The 27,971-nt window shown below is 53.6% G+C and overlaps 1 protein-coding gene and 1 long non-coding RNA gene across 3 annotated transcripts; one reads left to right on the forward strand and one right to left on the reverse strand.

The window, feature by feature from the left end:
- Nucleotides 1–225: 225 nt before the first annotated feature.
- TKT (transketolase) lies at nucleotides 226–23,756 on the forward strand. Its single transcript, XM_019984881.2, has 14 exons — nucleotides 226–463; nucleotides 10,045–10,162; nucleotides 10,892–11,005; nucleotides 11,661–11,758; nucleotides 15,639–15,830; nucleotides 17,290–17,408; nucleotides 18,734–18,927; nucleotides 19,195–19,359; nucleotides 20,462–20,618; nucleotides 20,739–20,869; nucleotides 21,486–21,569; nucleotides 21,678–21,771; nucleotides 22,369–22,491; nucleotides 23,467–23,756. Exons 1-14 carry the CDS (start codon nucleotides 357–359, stop codon nucleotides 23,640–23,642), a joined length of 1,872 nt encoding a protein of 623 aa, XP_019840440.1. The 5' UTR covers nucleotides 226–356; the 3' UTR covers nucleotides 23,643–23,756.
- On the reverse strand, nucleotides 17,406–27,467 carry LOC139178619 (uncharacterized). 2 transcript variants are annotated; one of them, XR_011563014.1, is made up of 4 exons: nucleotides 27,280–27,464; nucleotides 26,595–26,825; nucleotides 20,381–25,656; nucleotides 17,406–18,727 (listed from the first exon to the last, which is right to left on the reverse strand). It is a non-coding gene; the product is annotated as an uncharacterized lncRNA (long non-coding RNA). The 2 variants fall into 2 exon arrangements; XR_011563013.1 differs by having other exon boundaries at nucleotides 20,381–26,825; nucleotides 27,280–27,467.
- Nucleotides 27,468–27,971: the final 504 nt, after the last annotated feature.

Raw genomic sequence — 27,971 nt, forward strand, 5'->3', positions numbered from 1 at the left:
CTCGAAGCTGCCCCGCAGATTTCGGGGAGAAGGAAAGAGGAACCGAGAGGCGAGGCGGGTGGACAGCATCGGGTCGGATCGCTAGACGCTCAGGCTCCCGGCGGCCTCAGTTTCCCTATCAGCGCTGGAGGGCTGGGGCGGAGCTGCCTGCGCAGGTCCGGGGGCGGGGCAGGGCGCTGGGGCGGGGCAACCTGGGGTGATGCCGGCGCCCCGCCCCGCGGGCGGCTCCCGGGATTCTTAACGCGCCGGCGAGCGGCCTCAGGCCTCCGCCGCTGCTTGCAGCTCCGCAGCCCTGCGTCTTAGCTTTCCAGTCTGCGTCCTCTGCCTCGCCACCCGCCCGTTCGCCTGGCTGCGCCATGGAGGCCTACCATAAGCCTGATCAGCAGAAGCTGCAGGCCCTGAAGGACACGGCCAACCGCCTGCGTATCAGCTCCATCCAAGCCACCACGGCGGCCGGATCGGGGTGAGTTGGGACGCTGGGCGGCGTCGCCGGCGTGCGGGCACGTCGGCTCCGTGTGGCGCTGCACAGTGCCACCACGGAGGAGGCGCCAGGGCTGGGGGTGGGGGGCGCGGTCTCATGGTGGAGTGCGCGCCTGGGAGGTTCTGACCGGAGGATCCTTCCTCCGCGCCGGTCCTCCGCCTGGCTTCCGTCCGCTGGGGCCCGGCTCTCTGAGCGCCTTAGGCCGGCTCGGCCCCTCCTTCCCCTCCACTCTAAGGCGCAAGAGACGCGACTCGGCACTGCGGAAACCTCTCGGCCGCCGTGCCCGGAGAGCCACCATTAGCGCGCTCTCGCCGAGAGCCAGGCCCTGTGCTTGGGATCTGCACACGCGGCCCCTGGACCCTTTACCCCCTGGTAATTGATAACCTTCCACCCACACGTGAGGAAACCGAGGCTCCGAGTTTGTCAGTTGGCCGGGATCGGGCGCAGCGAGAGCTGGAATTTGAACCGGCTCTGCCCGAGACGAGAGCGCCTGTTTTAATACCTCATCTTGCTGGGAAGCCTGGGGCCCTGCCCTTGTCCCTACCTCAAACTACCCGTCCCTGTCGCCACCTCACATTCCTGTTAAGAATCAAATTCCTAAAAAAAAAAAAGAATCAAATTCCTGCCACCTTGGGTTTGGAGCGAGAGTGCTGCGACTCCAGGGGAGTAAGGGTGAGGAGGGAGGTGGCCACGTGGATGCAGAGCCGTTGCATACCTTGTGAACTGAAGGTCTTAAGTGAGATCTCCTCTGGGGCGGGGACAGGAGGAGGGGATGGGCTGGAGGAAGGGAGGTTTGAAAGGCTTAGAGAACCGAGAACCAAGTCTCAGGGCTTGCGGTGAACATGCAGGGCCAGCCTCCACATGCATTTTCCCCAAGACAGGCCCATCCCCCAACGCTCTTTCCCGCCAGCCCTTGTGGCTCAGAGGCGGAGAAAGGCTGCTGTCCATCTCAGGGAGCCTTCTCTGAAGGTGGCCAGTTGGCAGGGACAGTAATGATAATCGGTCACTGTGTAGCTGGAGGCGTCCGCTGGGGTACTTAAGAAAGTCAACCAGTGAGTCACTTCAGAGCCTGTTTCCTCCTCCGTAAAATGGGAACAATAGTAGCTCCTACACAACTCTGTGGTTTCCAGGATTCCAGCCCTTTTGGGGCTTGGGACCAGGCTGCCCAGACAGCATTTCATGATTGGTTCATGAAATAATTTTGAAGTCTGGGTGGGGGATGGTTTCCAGGGACCTTCCCAGATTAAGTCTGTAGAACAAAGACAAGATTCTACCTTCTGGCTAATTTCATACAGGATATATATATATATTTTAATTGAAGGATAATTGCTTTACAAAATTTTGTTCTCTCTCAAGCCTCAACATAAATCAGCCATCAGTTCAGTTGCTCAGTTGTGTCTGACTCTCTGTGACCCCATTACCACGGCACACCAGGCCTCCCTGTCCATCACCAACTCTGGGGGTTTACCCAAACCCATGTCCATTGAGTCGGTGATGCCATCCAACCATCTCATCCTCTGTCATCCCCTTCTCCTCCTGCCCTCAGTCCTTCCCAGCACCAGGGTCTTTTCAAATGAGTCAGCTCTTTGCATCAGGTGGCCAAAGTATTGGAGTTTCAGCTTTAGTATCAGTCCTTCCAATGAACACCCAGGACTGATCTCCTTTAGGATGGACTGGTTGGATCTCCTTGCAGTCCAAGGGACTCTCAAGAGTCTTCTCCAAGACCACAGTTCAAAAGCATCAATTCTTTGGCGCTCGGCTTTCTTTATAGTCCAACTCTCACATCCATACATGACCAATGGAAAAACCATAGCCTTGACTAGACGGACCTTTGCTGACAAAGCAATGTCTCTGCTTTTTAATACGCTATCTAGGTTGGTCATAACTTTCCTTCCAAGGAGTAAGCGTCTTTTAATTTCATGGCTGCAATCACCATCTGCAGTGATTTTGGAACCCAGAAAAATAAAGTCAGCCACTGTTTCCACTGTTTCCCCATCTATTTGCATCGAAGTGATGGGACCCGATGCCATAGGTATACATATATCCCTTCCTGTTTGAACCTCCCTCCCATCTGCCTCCCCATCCCACCCCTCTAGGTTGATACAGAGCCCCTGTTTGAGTTTCCTGAGCTATACAGGAAATTCCCATTGGCTATCTGTTTTACATGTGGTAATGTAAGTTTCCATGTTACTCTTTCCATACATGTCACCCTCTCCTAGGAAATGTTTTTAGTGAGTAAATCCTAAGCTCCAGTGAGGGGCTCATGTTACCAGGAAGACTTCTTGGACAGGTGGGAAGCACCAGGCCAGAGAATGGAGAGAAACTGGAAAGGGTGGAGACCAGGCTCAGTGATGGGCATCTCAGGCATTTGAAGCTACTTGCAGAGAAATGAAACAAATATTTACAACTTGAGGTGGGGGGCTCCCAAAGGGAGAGGGTGTGTCTAGTGGGACTCCTGCCTGGGTCTTTGTTAGATAGTTAAACTCTGATTTCTACAAGGAAAAGATAACTGGATTTGGCAACTGAGTTACAGGCAGGTTTATATTGTAATGCCTGAAGGAGGAACTCACTGAACTCAAAGTGTCCATTTACAAAGAGAAAAAAAGTGAAAGATACAGTGATTCCTGTGAGTTGTGAGCAAGCCTAAAAGATTCAGGAAAGAAGTACTTAGAGAAACATGCCTCAAGACAAAAAAAAAAAAAGAAATACTTAGAAAACTGAATTTTCAGAAGGAAGTAACATTACTATGTAACCTCTGTCAAAAGAGATTTTGAAAGGCATGTGCCAAGAGTTGTGTGTGCAAAAAAAAAAAAAAAACCCCAATAAAGGAAGCCTTGAACAGGCCTCCAAGATGTTTGTTTTGAGGCAGTTCCTCATGAGTGGATGAGCTTTGCAAAGTGAAGGTGCAGCTTTGAGGCCTTGCTGCTGCTGCTGCTGCTAAGTCGCTTCAGTCGTGTCCGACTCTGTGCGACCTCATAGACTGCAGCCCACCAGGCTCCCCCATCCCTGGGCGCTGTGCAGTCATGGTCAAGGTGACCATCCTGCCAGGCTGTCTCCTTCCTAGGGAAGCTTACATCCCTGGTGATGCAAACAGCACTCTGACCAAAAGTCTTCTCATGGTCACTGCACATGCCGGATTGATAGTGGGTCAGTGAGGACCATGGGGTCCTGATATCTTGGTAGCTTTCCCCTTTGTCTGCCATCACTGGGCAAGTGACAGTGAACCTCCCCAGGCCTGGTAAGTGTGGACACTGGCCTCTGTGTCGTGGAGCTGAGGGACGGCCTGCATAGAGGACTCATTGTGCAGCAGCCAAGGCTGCTCCAGGTCACCTCGCTCTCCCTCCATGTGCCGCAGGAGCTGTGGCAGCCGTGGCAAGGGTCCAACTCACCCAGTCTTTAAAAGATGGTATTCAGGGACTTCCCTGGTGGTCCAATGGATAAGACATAGAGCTCCCAATGCAGGGAACCTGGGTTCGATCCCTCGTCAGGGAACTAGATCCCACATGCTGCAAAAAAGACCTGGTGCAGCGCCCCCCCACCCTCCACCAAAAAAAGGTGACACTCAGTGGCCTTGTCAGAGGGGCCCTGACTGCTAAGGCTCTTGGTGGAGATTTCGTAGTTCTCACCAACCACGCTAGACTCACAGTATCCAAACAGTGCTAAGTATTATCTGAGGACGCCATTAGAGTCAGACCTGAATCTGAAGGTTCAGGCTGTGCTTAGAGGTCCCCAGGGCTCTGACCCACAGTGTTGGGCTGGGTACTCCGGAACAGAAGGTCTGGCCAGGCCTGGCTGGTGGGCACAGAGGGACAAGAATCTCACCGTAGCTGTGTGCTGAGTGACTGTGCCTTTGTTGAAAAGACCCTGTTCCGTCTGAGGCCTCAGTTTCCCCATCTCTAAAGAAGTTCACAGCTAGGTGGTTTTCAAGCTGGGTTTCTTGAGAGCAGGGCCGGGGGACCAGAATGAGTGAGCTCTGGGGTCCTGCCACCACCTGTTGTGGGTTTCATGTCCTGAGGAGTGTCCCTGTGACCTTAAAGTGGCTGAAAGTGCATCCTTGCCACCCAGCTCTGGTGATTAGGGACTTGGAGTGCTCAGAGGGCCCCTGTGGGCCCAGCCTATCTGGGCAGAGAACTGCTGCCCAGGCCTTCTCCCAACTGGTCTGTCTTCACCCCAGCTCGGCCCTGACTGAGGCAAGAACAAGCCTGTTGGGATTACCCCAGCAGCAAGCAGTATGTCCCAACTCCCTGTGAGGACACCTGGCTGTCGTGCAGCGACTCTGTTCTCTGCCCCTGAGCTCAGCAGCGCTGGTGGGAAGTGCTTCCTGAAGCTGAGAACCCGGTGCACCTAGTTAGGGTCTCCTGGCTTCCCGTGAGCGGATGACACTGTGGCCCCTGGGCCACCTCTCTCTGACCCCTCCCTGGACTTGGCCTCTGTAGGTGGGTCTGTTGTCTCTAGAGCCCAGTCCCACAGCACCAGCAACTCCCTTATTGTGCACAGGACCCAGCTGCCTGCCCTGGATGCTGGGTCCTTCTGCCGACTCTTCTGCAGTACTTTTTCCCTGAGCAGTGAGGTCAAGTCCACTCCACGATGTGGGCTTGCAGGAGCTGGTAGCATGTGGAGCTGGCTGACCGGAGCCTGCACTGTTTGACCTCCTTGCTCAGAAGTCAGTTGCACCCATGGCCTTGGCTGTAATCTCTAAGGACTGCACAACTGGGTAAGGGAGTGTGGCCTCTCCAGAACTTCCTCATCTGGGCCCTGAGCACCTTCTTCCTTTTAAACACCACCCTTTTACAGCTCTAGTGAGGTATAATTTTCATCTCATGGCATTCTTAGTGTACGGTTCAGTGGCTTCTAGTAGATTTAATGTATTGACAGTGAGTTATTAATGCAGTGAGTTTTAGTGAACTTACCACTTCCCATTTTAACTCTTCTGGATATTTCATATAAATGGGGTTCTACAGAATGAGGTCTTTGAGGGTCTGGCTTTTTTCACTTAGCACAATATTTGGAAGGTCGTTATGTTGTAGCAGGTAGTGAACGTACTTTGTTTTTATTGCTGGATAGTCAGGTGTTTGGATAAACTACATTTTGTTTATCTATTCATTCTTACTCTTAGCATTTTGCTTTTCTCCTGGCTCTTCTGATGGTAGACTGCAACCTTGGGCAAGGCACTTCCTTTCTGTGGACCTCAGTGGTCTTATCCTCAAATGAGGAAGTTAGATTTCATATCTGATATTTTTAGAGCTAGGATTTTACTGAGCATTTGCCATTTTTTTATGCACTGTGCCAGGCTCTTTACACACAAAAACTACCTCATTCAGATTCTGCTATATCTCCATTTTACACGGAGGAAACTGAGGCTCAGAGAGTTCACATCCCTGGGGTCTTAGAGCCTTGGCACATTTATTTGTGCACCGTTTGTGCCAGATGCTCTTCAGGCCCGAGGCTACTACAGTGAAAAGGCTCAATCTGAGGTGTGGAGGCAGGCTTCTCAGGCAGGAGCCACCCTTCATGGTTCTTGGAACAGGAAGAACAAGGATGGCTTCTAAGGTTTGCTTCTGCCTTGGCATCCTAGGATTCCCTCCTGAGTTGTTGTTGTTTTTTTTAACATATGCCTAAAAAAAGAGTATAACTGATGTACATATTATAAATAATGAGCCTGGTAGAATACCTTCCACCAGGCCTAAGAACGAGGATATTACAGGGCTTTAGAACCTACTGGGTGTCTTTCCCTCCTCATAGGAAGAGGGTTCCCCCAAGAAAGAGCTATACCCTGAGTTTTGCATTTTATTATTTTCCTTTTAGTATAAGTTCATAAACAGTATGGTCTTCCCTGGTAGAGATCTGTCTGCAGTGAGCTTTGTTCACGTGTCGTATTTGTGAGATTTTATTGAGATTGCTGCATAGTGTTCCAGAAATATGTTGTCATCAAATACCTTCTCGATAGACATGAAGGTGGCTTTCAGATCTGATCATTGCACGTTTCACTGTGGATGTGGTCTTAGAAGTGGAGATGCTGGGCCTTAGGGAATGTGCATTTATAGCTGTTGATTTGGTCTTTTTAATAGTTAAAAGATTACTTAGATTTTTCTCTCTTCCTGAGTCAGTTTTGGTGAATCATTTTCTCCTAGACATTTTCCTGTTTCCAAATGTATTTGTATCAGGTTGTTTGGAGTATTTTATCATCTGTTCTTGTGCCCTTCCCTCCACTTCTAATAGCACCCTTTCCTTTTTCTGGATCCTGCCTTAACAGAAGTTAGCTAAACCTTTCATCTTTTTTTTCTTTTCCGAAGAGCTGACTGTTGGCTTTGATTTTTAAAAATCGTACATTTGCTTCATATTTGATAAATTTCTGTTTTTATCTTTCTACTCTCTTTGAGCTCAGTGCATATTTTAACTTTTTAGGTTGGATCTTCACTGTTGGGTTTTCAACTCACATTTCTTACTTTTTCCTTAAGGAACTTAGTTTTTTGTTCATAACAGATTATTTTTCTTCCTGTTTTGAGGCATGAGAGAGGCTGTGGCCGTGCCCACCGCCCTGGTTTGTTCAATTTTTTGAGGTCTTGAGGTATGTGTCGGGCAGGGAGGAGGGCCATCATGGCACCTGGCAGTATTACCTCTTGATAATGGAGCGGAGCCCGGCCAGAGGGCTGAGGGATCTTCTCTGCATTTGTTCTGTAGGAAAACCTGTGAGCAGGCAGAGAGTGCTGAATAGAAGGGGGAAGAGAGAAGGGAACATCTAGAAGGTGTGTCTTCCCCTGGGGTGGGTGGAGAGGGCTTTGGGAGACTTACTTAGGCCCAGCTCCCTCACACCACCTTCATAGACTGAGCTAATTGGGAATAAGTAGACAGGTTTTAGAACAACCTTGTAACTCCCATGCATCACAAAGAGTTGCTTAGCAGATAAAGTTCCCTGCAGCTGCCCACCCTGTCCCTGCCCTTCCCCATTTCTGCTGCTGCTGCTAAGCTGCTTCAGTCATGTCCGACTCTGGGCAACCCCATGGACTGCAGCCTACTGGGCTCCTCCGTTCTTGGGATTTTCCAGGCAAGAGTACTGGAGTGGGGTGCCCTCGCCTTCTCCATCTCTAGCCAGTTTGTATTCATAGATATGTCCTGAGCAACATGGGAGGTAGGCCCCCTCAACCATAGTTGTCCCCGCCAGGGCAGGCTGCAGTTGCTGGGGAAACACAGGTCTTCGGGCCCCAGAGTCTGTACACTGGAGCTCCTCTACTAAGTTGAGCCTAAAAGTCTCCCATGAGTTTGGCAGAGCCCCATCTCAGTCCACAGCTTTATTCCCTCCTGCCTGCCCCGTGGTCAGCAGAGGGTCTCAGTCCCAGCCTGCTGATGAGTGGGGGCGCTGTTGAAGACCAGAGCGTGGCATCTGGTCTTCCAGCAGATGCTGATGGTGACCTGGGCACTTTGAGTTCACTGTCTTAGTTCCTTGACTGTGGATGTCCCCACGTAGCATCCCATTTACAAGTGAGGAAGCTGAGCCTCATGGGGCTGAAGCACAAGCTGAAGCCACACAGCCGCAGTGGCCCATATCCCCACTGTGGGACACATCTCGGGGAATTCCCTGAAAGCTCTGGGGTGGGGGTGGGCAGACGCCTGGACCCTAAGCACCCCTTACTCTGTATGTTTTTATTTGGCAGGTATGAAGGTAGGGCCAGCAGTGTGTCCATCATGCAGGCTTTCTTTGTGATCCCATGGACTTAACCTGTCAGACTCCTCTGTCCATGGAATTCTCCAGGCAAGAGTACTGGAGTGGGTTGCCATTTCCTTCTCCATTTCCTGATTTGGTGGTGACGATATAGGCACATAGATCTGAACTAAACACTTAGAATGACCGAACTAACACTTAGAATGAATGCATTTTATAGTGTGTAAACTAAATTTCAATAAAATTGATTTTAAAAAAGAAGGGATCTTCCCGACCCAGGGATTGAACCCAGGTCTCCTGCATTGCAGGCAGATTCTTTACCAACTGAGCTACTAGGGAAGCCTGGTTAAAATCGAGTACTTTTCAGTTTTTGGTTTGTCTTCATGGATGACCTCCCTCCCTCCATGTCAGCTTTGCCCAGGCGGGCATGCCTTTGCCATGCACAGAAGGTGCTTTTGCCAGGCCTTTATCCCTGGAGCCCCTTCCTGGAAACCACTGATGGGCAGGAGAGGCTGAGCCCTGTCCTGTGCCTGCCTTCTGTCTCTTGGAGCAGTTTGGCCTGCTGTCCACCCGCATCCTTCCCCCACTGTTCTCCTCACAGGATCTTGACTTTTGAAAGAGGGTTCCTCAGGGATGAGGCTGCTCTCGGAGGGTGGGGAAGGCAGGAGGTCAGCCTGGCCGGTGTTGACTAGGGTGTCCGTCTGTCCCCCCTTGCCCCGCTGAATTCTGTGCTAGGGACAAGGGAAGCTGGGTTCCTGCCAGGCAGGGAAGAGGTTTCTCGTTCACATTTCCTCACCTCCCTCTTTCAGGTCTAGTGTCTTTCCCCATGACCCAGGAGTTCGTAGAAGTGGTTAAGTATAAGACAACTGTGTGCTGGGGATGTGGCTACTAAACCAGCATGGACAGTTCCGGGTTTCTCTACTAATGTGTCTGCTCTGGGAGTGACTCACCCCTAACCCGTGCGGGGAGCCGGCTGCAGGGAGGAGGGAGGCCCACGTGAACTCCAGATGGTGCATGTGCCCTTGGGTTTGGCAGTGGGCATGTTGCAGTGTGGAGGGGGCAGCTGGGAGACACGTGCCCTGAGGCTGACTTTGTAATCAGACTGTGGACCAGAGGGCTTCAGGAATTATAGCATGTCCTGCCAGGAACCCTGGGGGCTGGGACTGAATCAACCAAGTGGGTCCTGAGAAACCTGAATAAGTCTCATCTCTAAGATGTACTGTCTCTAGCTAAGTCCTCTGCCTGGTCGCCATTCAAGTAAGTATACGGTGAATAGAATGAGAGCCTAATAAAGGCAGCCCCCTTGACCCCACCAGGAAGGACAGGCTCTTGGCTACTGTCGGCCCCACCCCAGGTCTTGTCTCAGGCAGAGGACTTTTTATTTTTATTTTTTTAGGATTGTATCCTTTGTAGAAGATAAGAGATTGCTTTTGCCTTTTCAGTTCTGTACAAAAGCTTGGTTTCTGGTGCTATACCAGCCCTCAGAATGCCCATTAAAAGGCTGCTGAGTAGCCCAGTGATGCTCTTGGAGAGCCTAAAGCCCCGGTTGCCAGACTACCCACCCTATGGGTGGAGTCTACTGGAAGTCTCAGTCCATTAACCTCTGACTATGGCCATTGGGGCCCTGGATCTGTGAGGGCCATGGAGGCCAAGTTGCCCTGACAGGTGGGCAGAGTCCTGGGCAGTCCCACTGGGATTTAGCTCAATGGTCCTAGAGGGGCTACCGCAGTCTCCTGGGCCCCTCCTCCTCCATGTCTCTGAGGGTGCAACCCCCATGCAGCCCTCCCAGGGCCCAGATCACGTGGCTCCTTGACACCTGCACCCCCAGCGCTCGGGCGTGGTGAGCCCTGAGGCCAGGGGTCTGGGCCGTGACCCACATGTGCATGTCTCTCCTGGGCCACAGCCACCCCACGTCATGCTGCAGCGCTGCTGAGATCATGGCTGTCCTCTTCTTCCACACCATGCGCTACAAGGCCCTGGATCCCCGGAACCCTCACAACGACCGCTTTGTTCTCTCCAAGGTAGGAGGCCAGCCCCCCACCCTTCATGTGGGCCTGGGTGGGCCCTGCAACGGCGAGAAGGAGACCTGCCTCCCTGATGTAAGCCCAGCTTTTTGCCACCCTTCCTCACCCCAGGCTCCTTCTCCACCTGCCCCACCCGGCCCGGCCCCCTCTTGCTCTGTACTGACCCTGCTGGTAAAGTTTAACTAAGAAATAAATGACTGAATTAGTAAGAGAGAATGGAAATGATCCGTCTCTGCTGGGCCAATACCCAGGCCATGCTCACTCCCTCAGGAGTGGGGGTGCCCTGCAACAGTTTGGGATGGGGAGCCCTGATCGCCCCCCCGACCCCACGCACCGCGTGAGAGCCACAGCCGCAAGCCATGCCACGAACACCCCAAATCCACCAATACCCAGGCCTGGCTCCGTGGTCTCTGGTCTCTCGAGGCAGGCATGAGAGCTTAGAAGTCTGTCCAAGTCGGCTCACATGCCAGAACCCAGGGATTAGGGTGACCGGCTGCCTGCTGGGGTTTTGGCCTCCGCAGCCTCACAGCTGTGTTCCGCCTGCACCTGTCCTAGACTCCGCTCGGCCTTGACTGTGGGAACCTCGGGCTAGAGAAGGATGAAGGGAGGGGAAGTGGCCTTTGCTTGCTTCCTTCTCTGAAAGGCATATCCTGGCCGGCAGGCTCGGCCAGGCCCCGGCGGGAACAGCTCCTCATCTGACCTCTCCCCATGGTCCGTCCCCTGCAGGGCCATGCGGCACCCATCCTGTATGCCGTCTGGGCTGAAGCTGGCTTCCTGCCGGAGTCAGAGCTGCTGAATCTGAGGAAGATCAGCTCCGACTTGGACGGGCACCCTGTCCCGGTAAGTCCACCTCACCAGGAGCCCTGCAGGCCTCTGCCTCCATTTCCTATTTCTCAAGGCTTGTGGGAAGAGGGACTGAGGAACTGAGGATGTTAGAGAGCAGAGGAAGAACTGGGTGCTTGGGCAACACTGTTTACCCCAAGCTTATGCTGAAGTCTGAGGCCTTTAAAGCCCCAACCTAGGGTGCTCTGGGCTGACTGCCAGGAGGGCCTTTCCCCAGCACCAAATACCAGCTTCCCTTCCCCGCTGGGCCTCCTTGGCCATGTAGACATGGCTTGGGAGATGAGGTGCACTAAGGGGGTGGCAGCCGGATACTGGTGATATCCAAGGAAGGGGCCCAGTGTGTTCCTTAGAGGGTACCATGAAAACTGTCACATCCCATCGGGGCCAGCCACTAACGCTAAATATTCAGTTTTGTCCTGAGTTCTCGCACCCGCTTCACAAGGTGGGCTCTTTTACAGGTGAGGGAACAGATTCAGTCCATGGCCTGAGGTCACACAGCTCCCTGTGGACTGAGCTGGTATTTGAACCACACCCACAATTACTGCTGCAGGGAGAGTGGGAAATCATGCCCCCTGGGTCTGGGTGGGGCAAGGATCCTGGGAGGCACTTCCAGGAAACACTGCCTGTGGTAACTGAAGCCCTGTCATGACAGAAACAAGCCTTCACCGATGTGGCCACTGGCTCCCTGGGCCAGGGCCTTGGAGCCGCTTGCGGGATGGCCTACACAGGCAAATACTTCGACAAAGCCAGGTAATGCGCCCACTCCCCAACCCCACCCACAGTGGTTTGGTGGGTGGTCCTGGGGGCCCTGTTTCACTCTCCGCCCCCAAGCACCTCCTTGCCTGACGGAGACTAAGTAGAAACTGTGTAATTAACTGTGCATGCATGGTGTGAGGCTAGTACCAGGGCTAGCCTCCTTTTAAGATGAAGAAATCGGCTCAGAGGAATGAAGGGGTGTGCCCACAGTCCCTGGAGAGTGGCCAGCAGGGCCCGCTTTGCGTCTAAGGCTGCATGCTCTTTGGCCAGAATGCTTTGACTCATGAGTTTCCTTGTTGCCCTCTTGAGCCCAGCTCCTGGAGCCCGGAAGTTTTAGGAGGCCCCATCCCACAATGCCTGACTGGGTGCCACAAACCTAGGCCTGAGCCACTTAGCCTTACCTCAGGAAAGGAGTAGATGGTGTGCTCTGGGGAATTCTGGGCCTCCCTGAGCCCCACCTGTCAGTCAGGGAAGCAATGAAGCCTGGAGAGGTTGGTCTGTAGGGAGTGAGCAGCCTGGTCAGAGCTTTGCTGCTCTAGCACCCGGGCAGTTTGGGGGAGATGCCCCTTGAGGCAGGTTTCAGCCACAAGGCTGTCCACCATGGCCTGCAGACAAGTCTCTGCTGTGGAGGGGAGGAATGTTGGCTACAGGCTGTCAAGGTGGTTTCTGCATTCCTTTACCCTTTGGGGCTCTGTACTCTGCTCAGAGCTTTCTAGGGTTTCACCTTGATAAGCCCCATGGGCTGGGTGGTGACATGCGCACAGCTGTCCCTCCACACAGATGAGGAAACAGAAGTAAGATGTTTGCCTTGTGATGGAGGCAGCCTTTTGAACCCAGGGTGTGCATCCAGAGTCCGTATTCAGGGTCCCTAAGGCTGCTCTGAGGTGCCCGAGGGAAGCACAGGAGAGTCAGGGGGCCCTGCGAGTGGGAAGCTTCCCAGAGGAGAGGCTGAGGGAGCCTGGCCTGCAGGTGGCAGGTGGCTGCAGGGAGCCTGACTGGATGCTGCACCTCAGTGAGCATCTACTTTTTCAGGGGAAGCTGCTGAGACAGTTTTCTCCAGGAGGTAGACTGGGGCTCTGAGGTCTTCCAGACTCAGGCCGGTGTCAACTGACTGCACAGCCTCCTTGGCTGGGCTCTGGGGCCAGGCTCAGCCACACCCAGACGTGATGCACTGTGAAGTGAAGAAGGTCGCAAAGAATGGGATGTGTGTTTAAGAGTATTTTATTTGGCTCAGAACCAGAGTTGTGAGTTAATTATTCTCTACAGTTGGTTGAAATAATTGCTCGTGAAGGGTCATTTCCTGACCCTTAACATAATGGGAGAAGCCAGTGTAGGGAGAAGGGGTTTAGCGTGGTTCTCGGCAGCCAGGGTTGGCTAAGGCTGAGGGGTCGAGGGAATGATCAGGCTGTGCCAGCTGCCAGGGTTCCTGATAGAGCAGATCCAGCCTCCAGTCCAGTCTGTGCAGCCAGCAGCCGGGGAGCACACATCTAGCTGGCTCTTTCCCATTTCTCCCTCTCTCTCTTTTTTTGGCTGCACTCTGCAGCTTGTGGGATCTTAGTTCCCTGACCAGGCATCAAACCTGGGGCCCCGGGCAATGAGACGGTGGAGTCCTGACTACTGGCTCACCAGGGAATTTCCCCATTTCTCTTTTAAATAATTTTGGGGGGGGATTATAAAATACGTACTAATCTGAAACACAGGAATGCATTAAAAAGAAATGAACATTTTCCCTATTCTTAACCCCCTACCCCCATTTCAACCTTCTTAACAACAATGCATTCTATTCCCTCCGTGTTACTGTGAGAAGGAACTTACAGATTCATCATCCTAGTATTTATACACTTTCACCTAATGCTTTCTGGGAAAATCTGAACATTTCCTCATGCATCATGCACTGTCAAGAGCTAGTTTTAATGCCCATTCTGTTTCATGGGGATGCTATAACGCGTTTAGACAGTCATTTGTTGTTGGATATTTGGGGTGGTTTCCCAACTCCTGCAACAAATATTGGCCCTCTCATTAGGGTTTCTTCATGGTCGTTCAGGACTGTGGGTATTTGCAACTTCCTCCCCAAATCTAACAGCTTTAGGCAATACACAGCCTCAGGGTTAGCCCTAGCTTCTGCTGGGCACCCTTTTCTCCTTTCCAGTCCAGTGTCTCCCCAGGCTGCCCTCCTGACCTGAATCTGAGGTTGTGCTGTGACTCCACTCTTGGCCCCAGTTCAACTTCCTTGGAAGTGGGTGTGGAGTTGGGAGGGTCACTGATCGTCTTCCCTGGAATCCCTTTCTGGAGAAGTCAAGTTCCCTGCTGGCCTCTCTGCTCAGCCCCATCAGACTGGTCATTTAGGGGAGCGGCTGTGCAGGACCCCCTGTTCCTGGTGGAGGAACCAGTGGCCTGGCCCACTGGAGGCCGCAGAAGGGAAGATACAGGCCTGAAAGGGCATGGAGAGGATGAAGGAACTCTCTGTGACCTGGAGGCCTGCAGTGGTGCTGAGTCATGCTGACAGCACCACGGCTGGCCCCGCCTCTTCTCCAGCTCCTCCTGCCTTGGCCCTGCAACAGGGAGGCATGGAGGCCCAACTCGCTCAGCAGCAGGCAGGCTGTGTCCTCTCTGACCCATCCAGGCATCAGCCTCACTTCCTGGTTTCACACAGTTGACACTGAGCAGGCGAGTGGGGGGTCTCCACATCCTGGCGCTCCTTCTGCTACATGCAATCCTAGTCAGCAAGGACTGGGCAGTCAGGCCCAGGTTTGAATCCCCACTCAGCTGCCCAGCTGATCCTGACAAGTCCTCAGCCTTTGAGCCTGTTTCCTTATCTGTGTGTGTTTTTTTGGAATAACAACTGCACTTACCTTATTGTGGGGCTTACCTTCATAAGGGGCTTCCCTTGTGGCTCAGCTGGGAAAGAATGCACCTGCAAAGCGGGAGACCTGGGTTCAATCCCTAGGTTGGGAAGAGGAGAAGGGAAAGGCTACCCACTCCAGTATTCTGGCCTGGAGAATTCCATGGATTATATAGTCCACAGGGTGGCAAAGACTCGGACACGACTGAGCGACTTTCCCTTTACCTTCTTGAGAGGGTTACTCAGTGCTAAGCACAGTTAAGGGGTGGGAGGTGGGGTCAAGGTCTCTGGGTTGCTCTCCCTGCCTCCAGCCTCACTCTTGGCTCCACCCTCCCCAGGGAAGGTTCTATTTTTGGGTAATTTATCCCAACCTCATTGCCCTTTATACTGTGTCATACTGCCTTTGGAAAATCATGGCTACCTGGGTTGAGGGCAGGAGATGGCCCCTGGAGGGGCAGAAAGCCTAAGCCCAGCTCTAGTCTTGAGCAAAAACCAGTCCCAGAATCTTGGGAGAAGCCCATCCTGGGAGGCAGCTGCCCCCAACGGTGATCTTGGCCTTTAAGCCCCTTGGGAGTGCTCATCTTCACCTGAAGCCTGCCTCTAGAGTGCTGCCTGGTGTGCATCACAGGGGGCCTCTCCAGCCCACCTCCTCTGAGCAGAAGGTCTCCTGTCCCTCTGGCCTGCGCAGTGAGTCCCAGGGCTCCCTCAGCAGTCCTGGTTCAAGTTGGGGTAGAGAGAGGCGGATGCACCCCTGTAGTGGGTGGCTCCCACCCAGTGTGAGTAGTTAGCCCCCATGAATCTCACTGTTTTCTTCATGCCCTAACAACTCCTGATTGTCTGGATCTTATCGGCCAGATGGCTGTCTGGAGCTCTTTTCTTGGCAGCCAGTACTACTATCTGGAGCTCCTGACAGTTTCCATCGCAGCCCTTTCCTCACTGGGTGTGGACTTGGGTTTGGCACAGCTGTTGCATGTCCCAGAGGGAGAGGCCAGGGGCACAGGGACAGCCTCTAACCCGCCCCCCCATCCACAGCTACCGGGTCTATTGCATGCTGGGAGACGGGGAGCTGTCAGAGGGCTCCGTGTGGGAGGCCATGGCCTTCGCCAGCATCTACAAGCTGGACAACCTTGTCGCCATCCTTGACATCAACCGCCTGGGCCAGAGTGACCCTGCCCCGCTGCAGCACCAGATGGACATCTACCAGAAGCGCTGCGAGGCCTTCGGGTACGTATGGGCCAGTGACCTGAGGACCCTCATAGCGAAGGAGACCTCTTATGCCAGGAGCTTTGTAGGTGCAGGGGCTGAGCCGGAGGTTAAGCCGCATTTTGATGCAGCCTCCCTTCAGGGTTTGACTCACTTGGCATTTGGGCTTAAAGGGGCCGCCTTGGCCAGTGCCACGGGTTTGTGGGCTGAGACGCAGCTCTGAGTTCCTGTATTTGCACATTGGTGTGATGGTTCTCAGAGCTTCCACGTGATGCAATCTCATACATCCTCACTTTGTTCTTCAGTGAGAAGGCAGGAGGTGCACAGTGTAGACCGGGTTCACTCAGTACATCAGTCCACTGGTCACCTACGACCAGCCAGCCTGGGGAGGAGGAGCGGGCCCTTCTCCTAGGGAAATGGGAGATAAGATTTCCAGATCTCTCCCCTTGGCCTCAGAGTCACCTATTACAAAGCAAGGAGGTCTGTCTGGGTGGGTGGCATCCAGAGGGGCCCCCACCTTGATGTCCTTCCCCTGCCCCAGGTACCAGCTGCTCTGCAGTTGGGCTCTGAGGGCCCTGGGCCTCTAAGGCCACCCTTCAGAGATGAACTGGTGGCCAGGGAAGGTGGAGGTGGAGTTGCAGTACCCGGTCACATAGATACAGGGCTGTTACCTCTTTTGTGACCTTATAGAGGGAGAAAATGTGGAGAGGAAAGATTTCTCTGGATGAAGGAAGAAACAGAGCCACAAAATGCCTCAGGGACACACCTCCCGAAAACCACATGGACCTGGGGACTTAGAGAATAACCCTGGCAGTGTCCTTGGGTCTGTGTCTATAACCTTGTGACTATGGAACCAGATTCCTTAAGTCCTGGCTCCATCACTTAACTTGCTTTTGTGACCTTGGGCAGGTTGCTCCACCTTCAGTATCTCAGTTTACTTGTCTATAAAATGGGGACAACAACAGGCTTAAGTGGGTTGACAGGTGCTCGGCTCAGTAAGTGTGAGCTGCCACTTCTATTACTATTAATCTGCCAAAAAGAATTCCAGAAAGGACTGGCTGAAAGAGAAAGTTTCCTTCTGGATGTTTGACAACATAGCTTGTTTTATACAAGTTTCTAACACTGCATCCAGCAGCCATGGAAAGGTCAGCTTAAAAAATTCATCAAAAATCTAGTAGTAGATTCCAAACTCAGCGCATTGTCCCAAGAGCAGCTTTCAGTAGGAAATGAATAGCTCAGGAATGAAAGACAATAAGTACACCAGGCTTTGTGTTACTTAGGAGAGAGGAGGAAGGTCTGTCCAAAGGCAAACAAGAGGAAGTAAAACAATGTGAAAAGAGAAAATTAAACCCAAATTGGAAACAGGCAGGTTTGAGCCATCCCAGCTCCTCCAGGTCCTTTCATGCAGTGGAAGGAGGGCAGGCCCTTCCCTGGACCCTTGTCAGGGCCCTTGCCCCTCATACCCTCTCTCTGTTCCCAGTTGGAACGCTGTCATCGTAGATGGGCACAGCGTGGAGGAACTGTGCAAGGCCTTCGGGCAGGTGAAGAACCAGCCAACAGCCATCATTGCCAAGACCTTCAAGGGCCGAGGCATCACAGGTCTGTACGTGAGCCTTCCACCCCTGCCCTGCCCGGGACTGGGCCCTGCAGCTGACTTTAGAGCTGGAGGTTTTGGGGGGTACCACTGAAGAGCCTGCCCCTTGATTGCTCAGTGGAGTGTACCCAGTCTGGGGAAGGAGGTGCAGGAGACTCGGTGGGCAGGGTGGCTGAGCTGGGATTTAGGACCCTGGCCTATGGGGGTCATGTATAGGCAGGAGGACTTTGAGAGGCCTCTGGGTAAGCAGAAAGGACACTCTCTGGCTGGCATTTGCAGAGCGAACTTGGCAGCTCCAGCTGTCTGCCCTGAGCCGAAGGGCTGAGGCAGGGAGCCCCAGGAGAGCTTGGGGAGACCTAGATTCTCCCCTCAGAGGTGGGCAGGGTACCCCTCATGCAATGGAAAAGGGATTCCAGAGGCTTGTGCAGGTGGGTTGCCCAGGAGGGTCTGGAAGATAGTTCCTGAGCTGAGCCTGAGAGCTCTGCAGGCATTAAGTCCCTCCCTAGCACCCAACCATGGGTTCCAGACCCTTGTTTGGGGCTAGGATGGCCATTGCCGATTGTAAAGAAGGGAAGATGGGACTAGAAGTGGCCAGGAACTTGACTACGGAGTCTGGCATTAAGAGAGCTAACTGCAGACCCTGGGCTGGCTTCATGCATTGTGCCCAGATGGCCCCCTGCCCACCAGGGGTCACATCCCTCTCTGCCTGTGTGGACTTGGGGCAGATGAGGACATTTCACTGCAATCTGGGGAGAGGTGTGCAGCCCTCTGAGCCTCTGGGATACTGTCGCAGCCTCAGTGCTGCTGACACTCACCCTTAGGTGTTACCACTACGGCTCCTGGGGGCGGCCTGAGTCCTTGGCTCTCCCTGGGCTGTGGTGACATCTGAGGTGACTGAGAGGAGAGGGGTACTAAGCCTCACTGGCTCTCCCACACAGCAAGGAACCATGGCAGGGGGTGACTTTTGGCAGTGCTGACCCTGCCCTGGTCCTCAGCTTCCCTCCCAACTTCTTCAACAGAGTGTGATTTCTGCAGCAGACCCCATTCTCTGCAAGCTTGGGGTGCGGAGGTGACGCAGAGAACGGGTTGGGCCAGCATGCCAGCAACATTCGTCTAGCCACACATGCCCCCTCCCACTGGAAGCTCCTAGAGGCCTGGGCTGCCACTCAGTAGGGGCCTGCAGTTGAGCACTGGTCAACACAGTCCTCTCCTTACCCTCTGTGGTGGTGGCCTGCCCTCACATGGAGGGCCGGGTCCCCCAAGCAGCTTCCTGGTCCCCTGGGAGCTGTCACCTTACCTGTCCCTCTCTCCTCCAACGTTGTACCTGTAGGGATAGAAGATAAGGAGTCTTGGCATGGGAAGCCCCTCCCCAAAAATATGGCCGATCAGATCATCCAGGAAATCTCCGGTCAGATCCAGAGCAAGAAGAAGATCCTGGCGACCCCCCCAGAGGAGGACGCCCCCTCAGTGGACATCACCAACATCCGAATGCCCACCCCACCCAACTACAAAGTTGGGGACAAGGTACCCAGTTGAGCCTCCAATTTTCTGGACTGACTAGGCTGGAGTGGCAACAGTACTCATTTCCGGAGAGTGGGCCCAGGAGAGAGAAGAGAGGTTAGTTCAGGGGGAGGAGGAACCCTGAGATGTTGCTCCTGGAGTTATTTACTTTTCTGTCCCTATATTTTATCCCTTTTCTCCCTGGTGGAAGCTGTGGCCCAGGGGCTGAGCAGGGCTCCAGGCCTCATGCCTCCTAAGGTGCTCAGCCTACCCACTCTTTCCTCCCCACAGATAGCTACCCGCAAGGCCTACGGACAGGCCCTGGCCAAGCTGGGTCATGCCAGCAACCGCATCATTGCCCTGGATGGGGACACCAAGAACTCCACCTTCTCAGAACTCTTCAAAAAGGAGCACCCGGACCGTTTCATTGAGTGTTACATTGCTGAGCAGAACATGGTAGGTAGAGCTGGGGTCTGTGGGGTGTGGGGGCAGGGCCGAAGCTATATCGGCATGCTGGTCCTTGACCCAGCATGGACCCATGACCTCAAGTGACGGTGGGCGAGGGGTGATGTGACACCCAAGGGCTGGGTGAGTGGAAACGGGATGCTGCATGCCAGCCAGGCATTCTGTTGGATGGGCTTTCTCTGGGGGTAAAGGGCTCTGCAGATGGAAGGGCAGGCACAGCCAGGAGGCTGGTAGTTTTAGCAAAGGCTACTGAACTCTTATACACAAGGCTCTGGCCCTTGCCACCCTGCGGGATACAGAGATGAGAGTTTGGTGGACCGCTACCATGTGCATGTGGTTGTTAAATAAGGAACAATGTTTTGTCCAGTTTTTCAAAATATTCGCTCCTTTCTGCAGAGGAGCCCTGCAGGGCCTGCAGGCCCCTAGGAGCTGGGAGCTTCCGCCCCCTGGTGGCCACTTGGCTCTATTGCACCCAACATTCTTCCTCTTAATACCTGAACTGGAAGTTGTCTCTGGCTTCTGGCCTTGGCAGCTAGAAGATCCAGATTAAACTGGTGGGGTGTGGAGAGGGTGGGGGCTGGGGAGGCCCCAGGTGTGCTGGGGAAGGAGGGCTCATGTCACCTGGTGGATTTCATAACTATGGAGGTGGTGCCAATTTGGAACTGATGCCTGCACTCAGTGCAACTAGGCCAGGATTTGGGGCCTGGAGTTTACGGAGCTTAGGGGTGCAAGGGCTTGTCTTTGCAGAGGCCTTGGGGAAACAGGGAGATGGTGTGGGGGGGGCGGCTTGCATGGGCCTGGGAGGGATGAACCATCCATGCCCCAGCTGACTAGCTTCTTTGTGAAAGGCTTTGCTTACTGCTAGAAAAGTATTCCCCAGGAGGGTGATTTTTTTGAGAAATGGTTATATCAGTTCAAAGGAGTCTGGAAACAGACTAGAGTTCCTAGGTGCACCGGATCACTTGCATGAGAGGAGGAGAATTAACAGTTACTAGGATGACAAAACACTCACCTCCCAGGAGGTGGCCCTGAGAGGTCCTGGGCTTCCTGGCCACCTCTCCCTCAGCACTGACTCCATCTGCTCTGTCCCCAGGTGAGCATCGCCGTGGGCTGTGCCACACGCGACAGGACGGTACCCTTCTGCAGCACCTTCGCAGCCTTCTTTACACGGGCCTTCGACCAGATTCGCATGGCAGCCATCTCCGAGAGCAACATCAACCTCTGCGGCTCCCACTGCGGCGTGTCCATTGGTGAGTAGAGCTGGGGTGCTTACACCTGTGACATCCTCAGACTTCTGGAGCAGGGTGTAGGGCCAGGATTCCATTACATGCATGGGGTCTTACATTGACATATCCTTTCCCACACCCTAGGAGAAGACGGGCCCTCCCAGATGGCCCTGGAAGATCTGGCCATGTTTCGGTCTATCCCCACGTCAACTGTCTTTTACCCAAGTGATGGGGTGGCTACGGAGAAGGCAGTAGAATTAGCAGCCAATACAAAGGTGGGTCATGTGACTTCTTTCTTCAGCTGCAGCTAGTCCTTCCCTAGAGAAACAGGAGGGGAGGCCAGCATGCCAGCCCAGAGCTGCTCATTTGCTGCCTCAGAATGGGTATCTCCTGACTTTGCACTGGTGGTGTAGCTTGGAGGAGTTAGACCAGGAAAAATGAAATACACACCACCCTTCCTGCTATGTGGCAGACATTGCTAATTGATCACTGCGCTCTTTGCCCATTTGAGCATCCCAGCAGCTCCTGGGATACTGCAATCCAGCTCCCTGCCTCCATTCTGGAAGTTGAGGCTTATCTGCCCTCCCTGAGTTGGATTCTCCAAAACAGAATGAACTGAGTCCTGACCAAGAGCCACCTGCTGTTGACCAGACAGCCCCCACATGGTTCTCGTCCTCTGTCTGAGGACAGGGAGTGAGGCACAGCACTTGGGTAGGGGCAGCCCTTCCTGGAAGCTAGTCTACCTGATAGAGACTCTTCTATCTGGGACTTGGGGCTGGCTCTCACACAAGAGGAGTATTTGGAGAGGCACATGCTGCAGAGGAAAGACTCCTGCCCTTGAGATTAGATGTCCTACATCCTGAAATCCTTCGTTATTCTGTTTCATTCCAGGGTATCTGCTTCATCCGGACCAGCCGCCCAGAAAATGCCATCATCTACAACAACAATGAAGATTTCCAAATCGGACAAGCCAAGGTCAGTTGCAGTTTATGCGCCAGTGAGACCCCGTAGAGTGAACCCAAGGTCGGGACCCACCCCAGGCCACCAGTTTCTGAGCCTCACTGGCCCCCATGTTGCCCCCAGGTGGTCCTGAAGAACAAGGATGACCAGGTGACTGTGATTGGTGCCGGGGTGACCCTGCACGAGGCTTTGGCAGCTGCTGACCTGCTGAAGAGAGGTAAGGAAGGTGGGACCCGCAAAGTCTTAGACAGGGCACTGACTGCAGACCAGGTCTTGGGGGTGAGGAAGAATCTCATCTAATTAAATGATGAGAATATTAATAAAAGCCAGACTTGGAGCCCTTATTGTGTGCCCAGCATGGTGACTAGATCAGAAGCCCTGGGGCCTGACCACAGGACTTAAATCTACTTAGCTGGCCTTTAAGTATGTTATTCAGCATCCCTGTGCCTTACCTTACCTCAGGGCAGACTCTTGGAATGTCCCTCTGGCTTCCTCTTTAGCTTGCAAAGCATCTTTGATGGAGTTTCCTGACACTCCAAATGCCAACATCCTGCAGCCCAGGGCAGGAGGGGAGCGGAGGAGTGCTCCTCATCTTCCTGGAGACCAGTTGCTCCCAAATCAGGCCAGGCAGGCTCCCAGGTGGAGGGGTGGGTGGCAGAGGACATGGCATCACAGGTCAACAGAGGAGGGGGTGAGCTATTAGGGGTGGGTAGCTACGTGACGGGCTCCCTCCCCGGGCGCTCATCCAAGGCCCTAAAGGGCAGACCCACAGCACCCAGCTCCTTTGCCTAACCCCCTTCTTCTCCCCTCACAGAGAAGATCAACATTCGCGTATTGGACCCTTTCACCATCAAGCCCCTGGATAAGAAGCTCATTCTTGACAGTGCCCGTGCTACCAAGGGCAGGATCCTCACTGTGGAGGACCACTACTATGAAGGTGAGAGAGCTAGGGGCACACGGCTGGACATCCAGCCCCAGGAGGGCAGCTGCAGCCCAGGAAACCCAGAGCAGCTGGCACTTGGTTTCCTATTAGACCTCAGGCTGGGGTTGTGGACCAGTGAACTCAATGGCTGGAATGGCTCCTTGGATCCCTGCCCGATCCAGGAAACCTACAAGGGTTCCAGCCTTGCTGAGAGCACATGGTGGTTATGTCCCTGAAGTTCTTGAAAGTTAAGGCTGTTGGGGAGAATCGAGCTGGGAAAGCGACACAAATATCAGACTTGTATGTGTGTGTTTGCTTAGTTGCTTCAGTTGTGTCTGACTCCGCGAACCCATGGACTGTAGCCCACCAGACTCCTCTGTTGATGGGGTTCTCCGGGCAGAAATACTGGAGTGGGTTGCCATTTCCTCCTTCAGGGGATCTTCCCATCCTGACCCAGGTATCGAACCTGGGTCTTCTGCATTGTAGGCAGATTCTTTACCACTGAGCCACCTGGAGAAGGGAATGCCAATCCACTCTAGTATTCTTGCCTGAAGAATTCAATGGACAGAGGAGCCTGGCGAGCTGCAGTCCCTGGGGTTGCAAAGAGTCGGACATGACTGAGTGACTAACACACATCTGGGAAGCTTTTATCAGTTCTTCACAAGACCATCCTCTACACGCCATTCCTCCCCTGGGGAAGAGATAGGCTTAGACCCTGAAGTCAAGTGCATACGTTCAATGGTTGATGCCCAGAGAATGGTGTTAAAAGTGATTCAGAGGCCATATTTGGGCTTATGGGGAAAAAAAAGTGCTGTGATTGACGTCTGGTCTGGTTACAGGCGTGGGGCAGGGTGGAGTATATGCCCGTCCCACATCCTTAGGAAAGGGGATAAACTCAGACTGATTCGGGGCTGGGGGCAACTAGGGGTGATCTGCCCACCACTCCCCCTGAGGCTGCATCCCCTTACTCACCTCCTTTCCTTTGTCCAGGTGGCATAGGTGAGGCAGTGGCCTCTGCAGTTGTGGGAGAGCCTGGCGTCACTGTCACCCGCCTGGCAGTCAGCCAGGTGCCCAGAAGCGGGAAACCAGCGGAGCTGCTGAAGATGTTTGGCATTGACAGGGATGCCATCGCGCAGGCCGTGCGGGGCCTGGTGACCAGGGCCTAGGGAGGGTGTGGGTATGGTGTGGCAGTGAGTTCTACACATTCCTGAGATCCTGGCAAAGGTGCTCAAAAGATGTACTGAGAAGAGTCATAAAGTATATGTTTTGAGAAAAATGAACTGGCTCCTGAAATGTTTCTTCTTGGATGTGAATGCAGCTGGTGCTGGTTCAGAGGAAGAAGGCTAGAGGGAAAGGTGGGGAGCTTGGTGCACTTGGGAGGTTCTGGACCACGACCTGGGGAGGCCCCTCATCTGCCCCCTACTGTCAGCGCTGTTGCTACCTCTCAGGCACCACCTTCCAGCCCAGAGGCAGAAACCCTCAGCCTCGGCTGGCTTTACAATCTAAGCCCTGTCAACCCCAGAGAAGCAGAGGGATATAGGGCAGCTCCTGGGGAAGAAGGTGCTTCTCAGGTTGGCATCAGAACTGCAAGTGGCAGAAAAAAACAAAAAGCTCTCCCCCAGCACCGCAGACCAGCTCTCCTCAATTCCAAGTGCGCAGAACTCCCTTCAACTTGTGAAAATGCCTTGCCTGTGGGGCCAGGGACTCTACTGTCCAGGAGCTTCTGTGCAGGCCTGAGCTCCCAGGACCACCGCTGATTTCTCCCTTGCTCCCTGGGCTCAGCTGGGGTAGTCCTTGTTGTGCTTAGCCACGCTGTCATGCCCAACTCTTTGCGACCTTTTTGGGCTGTAGCTCCCTAGGCTACTCTGTCCATGGCGTTTTTCAGGCAAGAATACTGGAGTGGGTTGCCATTTCCTCCTCCAGGGAGTCTTCCCAACCCAGAGATTGAACCCTCGTCTCCTTGTTGCCTTTGCAGGCGGATTCTTTATCTGCTGAGCCATCAGGGAAGTCCTTGCTTATAACCAAATGTATAGAATCTTATTCTGACCTAGAACAAACTGATGCCAGGGAAAGAGGGCTGGGTACTCCTAGCCACTGGCGGGGTTCCCAGGAAATCCGTAGAGTCTTCGGGGAGATGAGACATCCGCAGGCATGTCCATTTGTCCACCTAACAATTTGGACAGTATGAACCAAGTCACCCACATTTAGCAAGCTGCTGCTCACAGGTACTCAGCCAGGTTTGGCTGGGCCAGGGGCTGTGTGCCTACCTTTGATACCAATTCCAGAGGGTGCCAGGAAGAGCAGGGGTAGAGAAGAGCCCTGGGCCAGGGCTTGTCTGCCTGCTGGCACCAACTAGAGGTGACTTAAAACACTAGAAGAAGCCAAAGTCAGGGTGAATACCAGGGAGGCTGGCACCAGGCACCATAGGAAGCCCACATGGGTAGAGGGAGGAGGGGAACAGACAAGCCCTCTCTTCTTGCCTGCCCAATGGGGTGGGGGAAGAAGATAGTTCTCAGCCAGAACTCTGGATCCTGATGTAACCATGGTGCCCCTTTTATTGAATATAAACCATAGAAGAAAAGTAAGGAAATCCATGGTAGTCTGCAAAGCCAAGCCTGGGGACAGGGAGCTAGAGGGGTGGGTGCCACCTGGCGGTCATCCCTGGTATTGTGATGCTTGGAATGGCTCCCCAAGGTAGGGCTGAAAATGGGAGTGGGGCAGCGGTTGTCCCAGGACTGGGGCAGCAGCCAGTCAGGAAGGGTGAGGAGTGGGGAGTGAAAGTGATACGGCCTAACACCTGCAAGCCAGCGCTTTATGTGTACATATCTATGTGGCATTTGCAAGGGATTATCCCCATCTTTCAGAAGACAACTGAGACTCAAATGAGACAGCAGTTACCCCAGCACAGTAAAGGGCAGAGCTGGGATTGGAAGCTACATCTCTCTGACTCCAGAAGCCCCGACATCTGTACCCTACTACCCCACGGCCCCCTTGGAGAAGGGTCTTGGGTCCTCCTGCAGGACTATGACCATGGGGAATGTGGAGGGAGTAGCCTGAAGCTCAGATTCTGTCATCTGTCAGCAAAGCCACCTGTGGTCCTTGGGGCCTAAGGCCCATGCAGAGAAGTTTCCAGAAGCAAACGATGAGACTTTCCTGGTGGTCCAGTAGTTAAGAATCAGCCTGCCAATGCAAGGGACACAGGTTCAATCCCTGGCCTGAGAAGATCCCACATGCTTTGGACCCACTAAGCCCATGCACCACGACTACTGAAGCCCGTGTGCCTAGCGTCCATGCTCCGCAACAGGGGAAGCCACCACAGCTAGAGAAAGCCCTCTCAGTCAAGAAGACCCACCACAGCCAAAAATAATATATACATATTTTAAGCAGAAGGAGGGGAACAGAAATTCATCCAGAGGTCACTGACCACCCCCTAACACACACTCAGGCCAAGGGTGGTGGAAACCCAGAGCCCCCATTCTTTATCCAGGTCTCGCTGCAAAAAAAAAAGAGCAACAGAGTTTCCAACACTGGCAAACGTTTTTCCCCAGAAAAGGTCTTTCTGCCTCAGTCCTCAAAATACCAAGGATGAGTTTATTAGTACGTAAGTCGTACACAGCCCATTTTTATGTTGCTTTCAGATCTTAACATGCAGTTTTTTTCACACATTTTCACGGGGGTAGGAGGAAGCCAATCAGAGTTTTAACAAAAACGTCCTATCTGTATGTGGCACCTTAAATTCAAGACGTTTGCACCTCTGCTCCCCCATGCCCAAAAGACTGAGAAAACCACCACCCAGTTCAGAACTGGATGAGTAGTTTTTTGTTGCTATTGTTTTATACCATTGCTCACTCTCTCTTTTTATAAATTTAATTTAATTTATTTATTTGGTTGCACCAGGTCTTATTTGAGGCATGTGGGATCTAGTTCCCTGATCAGGGATTGAACTCTGGCCCCCTGCATTGGCAGCGTGGATTCTTAGCCACTGGACTGCCAGTGAAGTCCCTGGATGAGCAGGTCTATCCCCACAAGAGGTATTTGGAGACAAGCCAGGGCCTCTACACCTGCATGAGCCCAGGTCCACTAGGCCAAGGATGAGGAGGGTTGAAGTTTAGACTCACCAGGAATTCCATTTTAGCTGATCCCGGGAACACAGACCTCAGCAACTAGCCTGTTTCTCCATCACCTCAGAGGTCCAAGTCACATCACTTTGTGGGAAGCAGGGGCCCATGTGGAGGAGGAGCCTACACCTCAAGTGACAGGGTCAGGGAGGGGCTGACTCATGGGCCAAGACCCTGGGTTGCAGCAATGGTTTCCAGTAGTCACACAGCACTGAGGCGTCAAGATGCATCCTGGGACAAACAGGAAGGTTTTGGGCAATTACTCACCCCCAATCCCTCCCACCCTGCCACCCCTGCCCGTGGGCCTGGACAGAATTCTCTCCCAGTAACTCCAGGCCTCACCGACTTTCCTTACTGTGGTTCAGATGCTCAGTCATGTCCAACTCTTTGTGACCCTGTGGACTGTAGCCCACGAGGCTCCTCTGTCCATGGGATCCTCCCGGCAAGAATACTGGAGTGGGGTATCCTCTGCCAGGGGATCTTCCCAACCCAGGGATTGAACCTAGGTCTCTTATTTCTCCCAGACATGCCACCTTCTGTCTTCATCCTGCTCCAGACCCCCGTCATCTCTTCTTCCACAGAACACAGTCAGTGAGGACGCCTTCTGACCTCAGCCCCCGCCCCCAGCTCATTCTCTACATAGCAACTCAAGGAAAACTTTTCAGAACCTGACACAAGCACTTACTGGTCAAGCACATTGCCTCCGTCATGACTCCCACTGGGTGAAGACAGCCTCTGGCTGAGCCCCCGAATGACCTCCTCCTGCCCTGCTCCAGCCTCACTTCAAACCATCTCCCCCGGCTCTCCAGCCCCAGCCCCAGCCCAGCTTCTGCCACTTCCTCCATGGGCTCTGCCACTTCCTCTTCTGCCTACCCCGCCGCGCACGCGCGCCCCCACCCCAGGCGTCGCCGGTGCTGGAACACTTACTGCTGGGGAAAACACGAGGCCGTTTGAAAACAGGACGAAAAGGGGGACCCAAGAGGAGGAAGAGAAACCTTTGGGCCGGGGGCGGGAATCAGAAAAGACTTCTGGGAGGAGATGGCACCTAAGCCAAGCCTTCCGGGGCAGACTGGGTTCTGACCAGAGCGTGAGTTGCGGGAGGGGCGGGGACGGGGGCGAGGCCATCTCAGGAGGATGGCGCGGCCTATTTGGGTGACAGCCCACACCTAGTGTGACTAGAGGGCACACGTTGCGGGGTGGGCATTCGGTAGGGGGTGTGGGTAGGGGAAGAATGCACCCTTGAATGCTAGCTTCACTAATTTAGATCTCGACTCTGCCTAAGAAGACTTCCAGTTTTACTTTCACAGGAAGAGGAACTCCTTTGTTTCCTTTTCCAAACAATACTGAATGCTTTCCATGACCCAGGTCCTGTGCAAA

Source organism: Bos indicus, chromosome 22, assembly GCF_029378745.1.
Source record: "Bos indicus isolate NIAB-ARS_2022 breed Sahiwal x Tharparkar chromosome 22, NIAB-ARS_B.indTharparkar_mat_pri_1.0, whole genome shotgun sequence".
NCBI lineage: Eukaryota > Metazoa > Chordata > Mammalia > Artiodactyla > Bovidae > Bos > Bos indicus.

Bases quoted from the DNA above. Each gene is read 5' to 3' on its own strand.
- TKT (XM_019984881.2), top strand. From the start codon at position 357: ATGGAGGCCTACCATAAGCCTGATCAGCAGAAGCTGCAGGCCCTGAAG. The intron at 15,831-17,289 runs GTACGTATGGGC...CTCTGTTCCCAG, and splicing joins AAGCGCTGCGAGGCCTTCGG to TTGGAACGCTGTCATCGTAG. The intron at 17,409-18,733 runs GTCTGTACGTGA...TTGTACCTGTAG, and splicing joins CAAGGGCCGAGGCATCACAG to GGATAGAAGATAAGGAGTCT.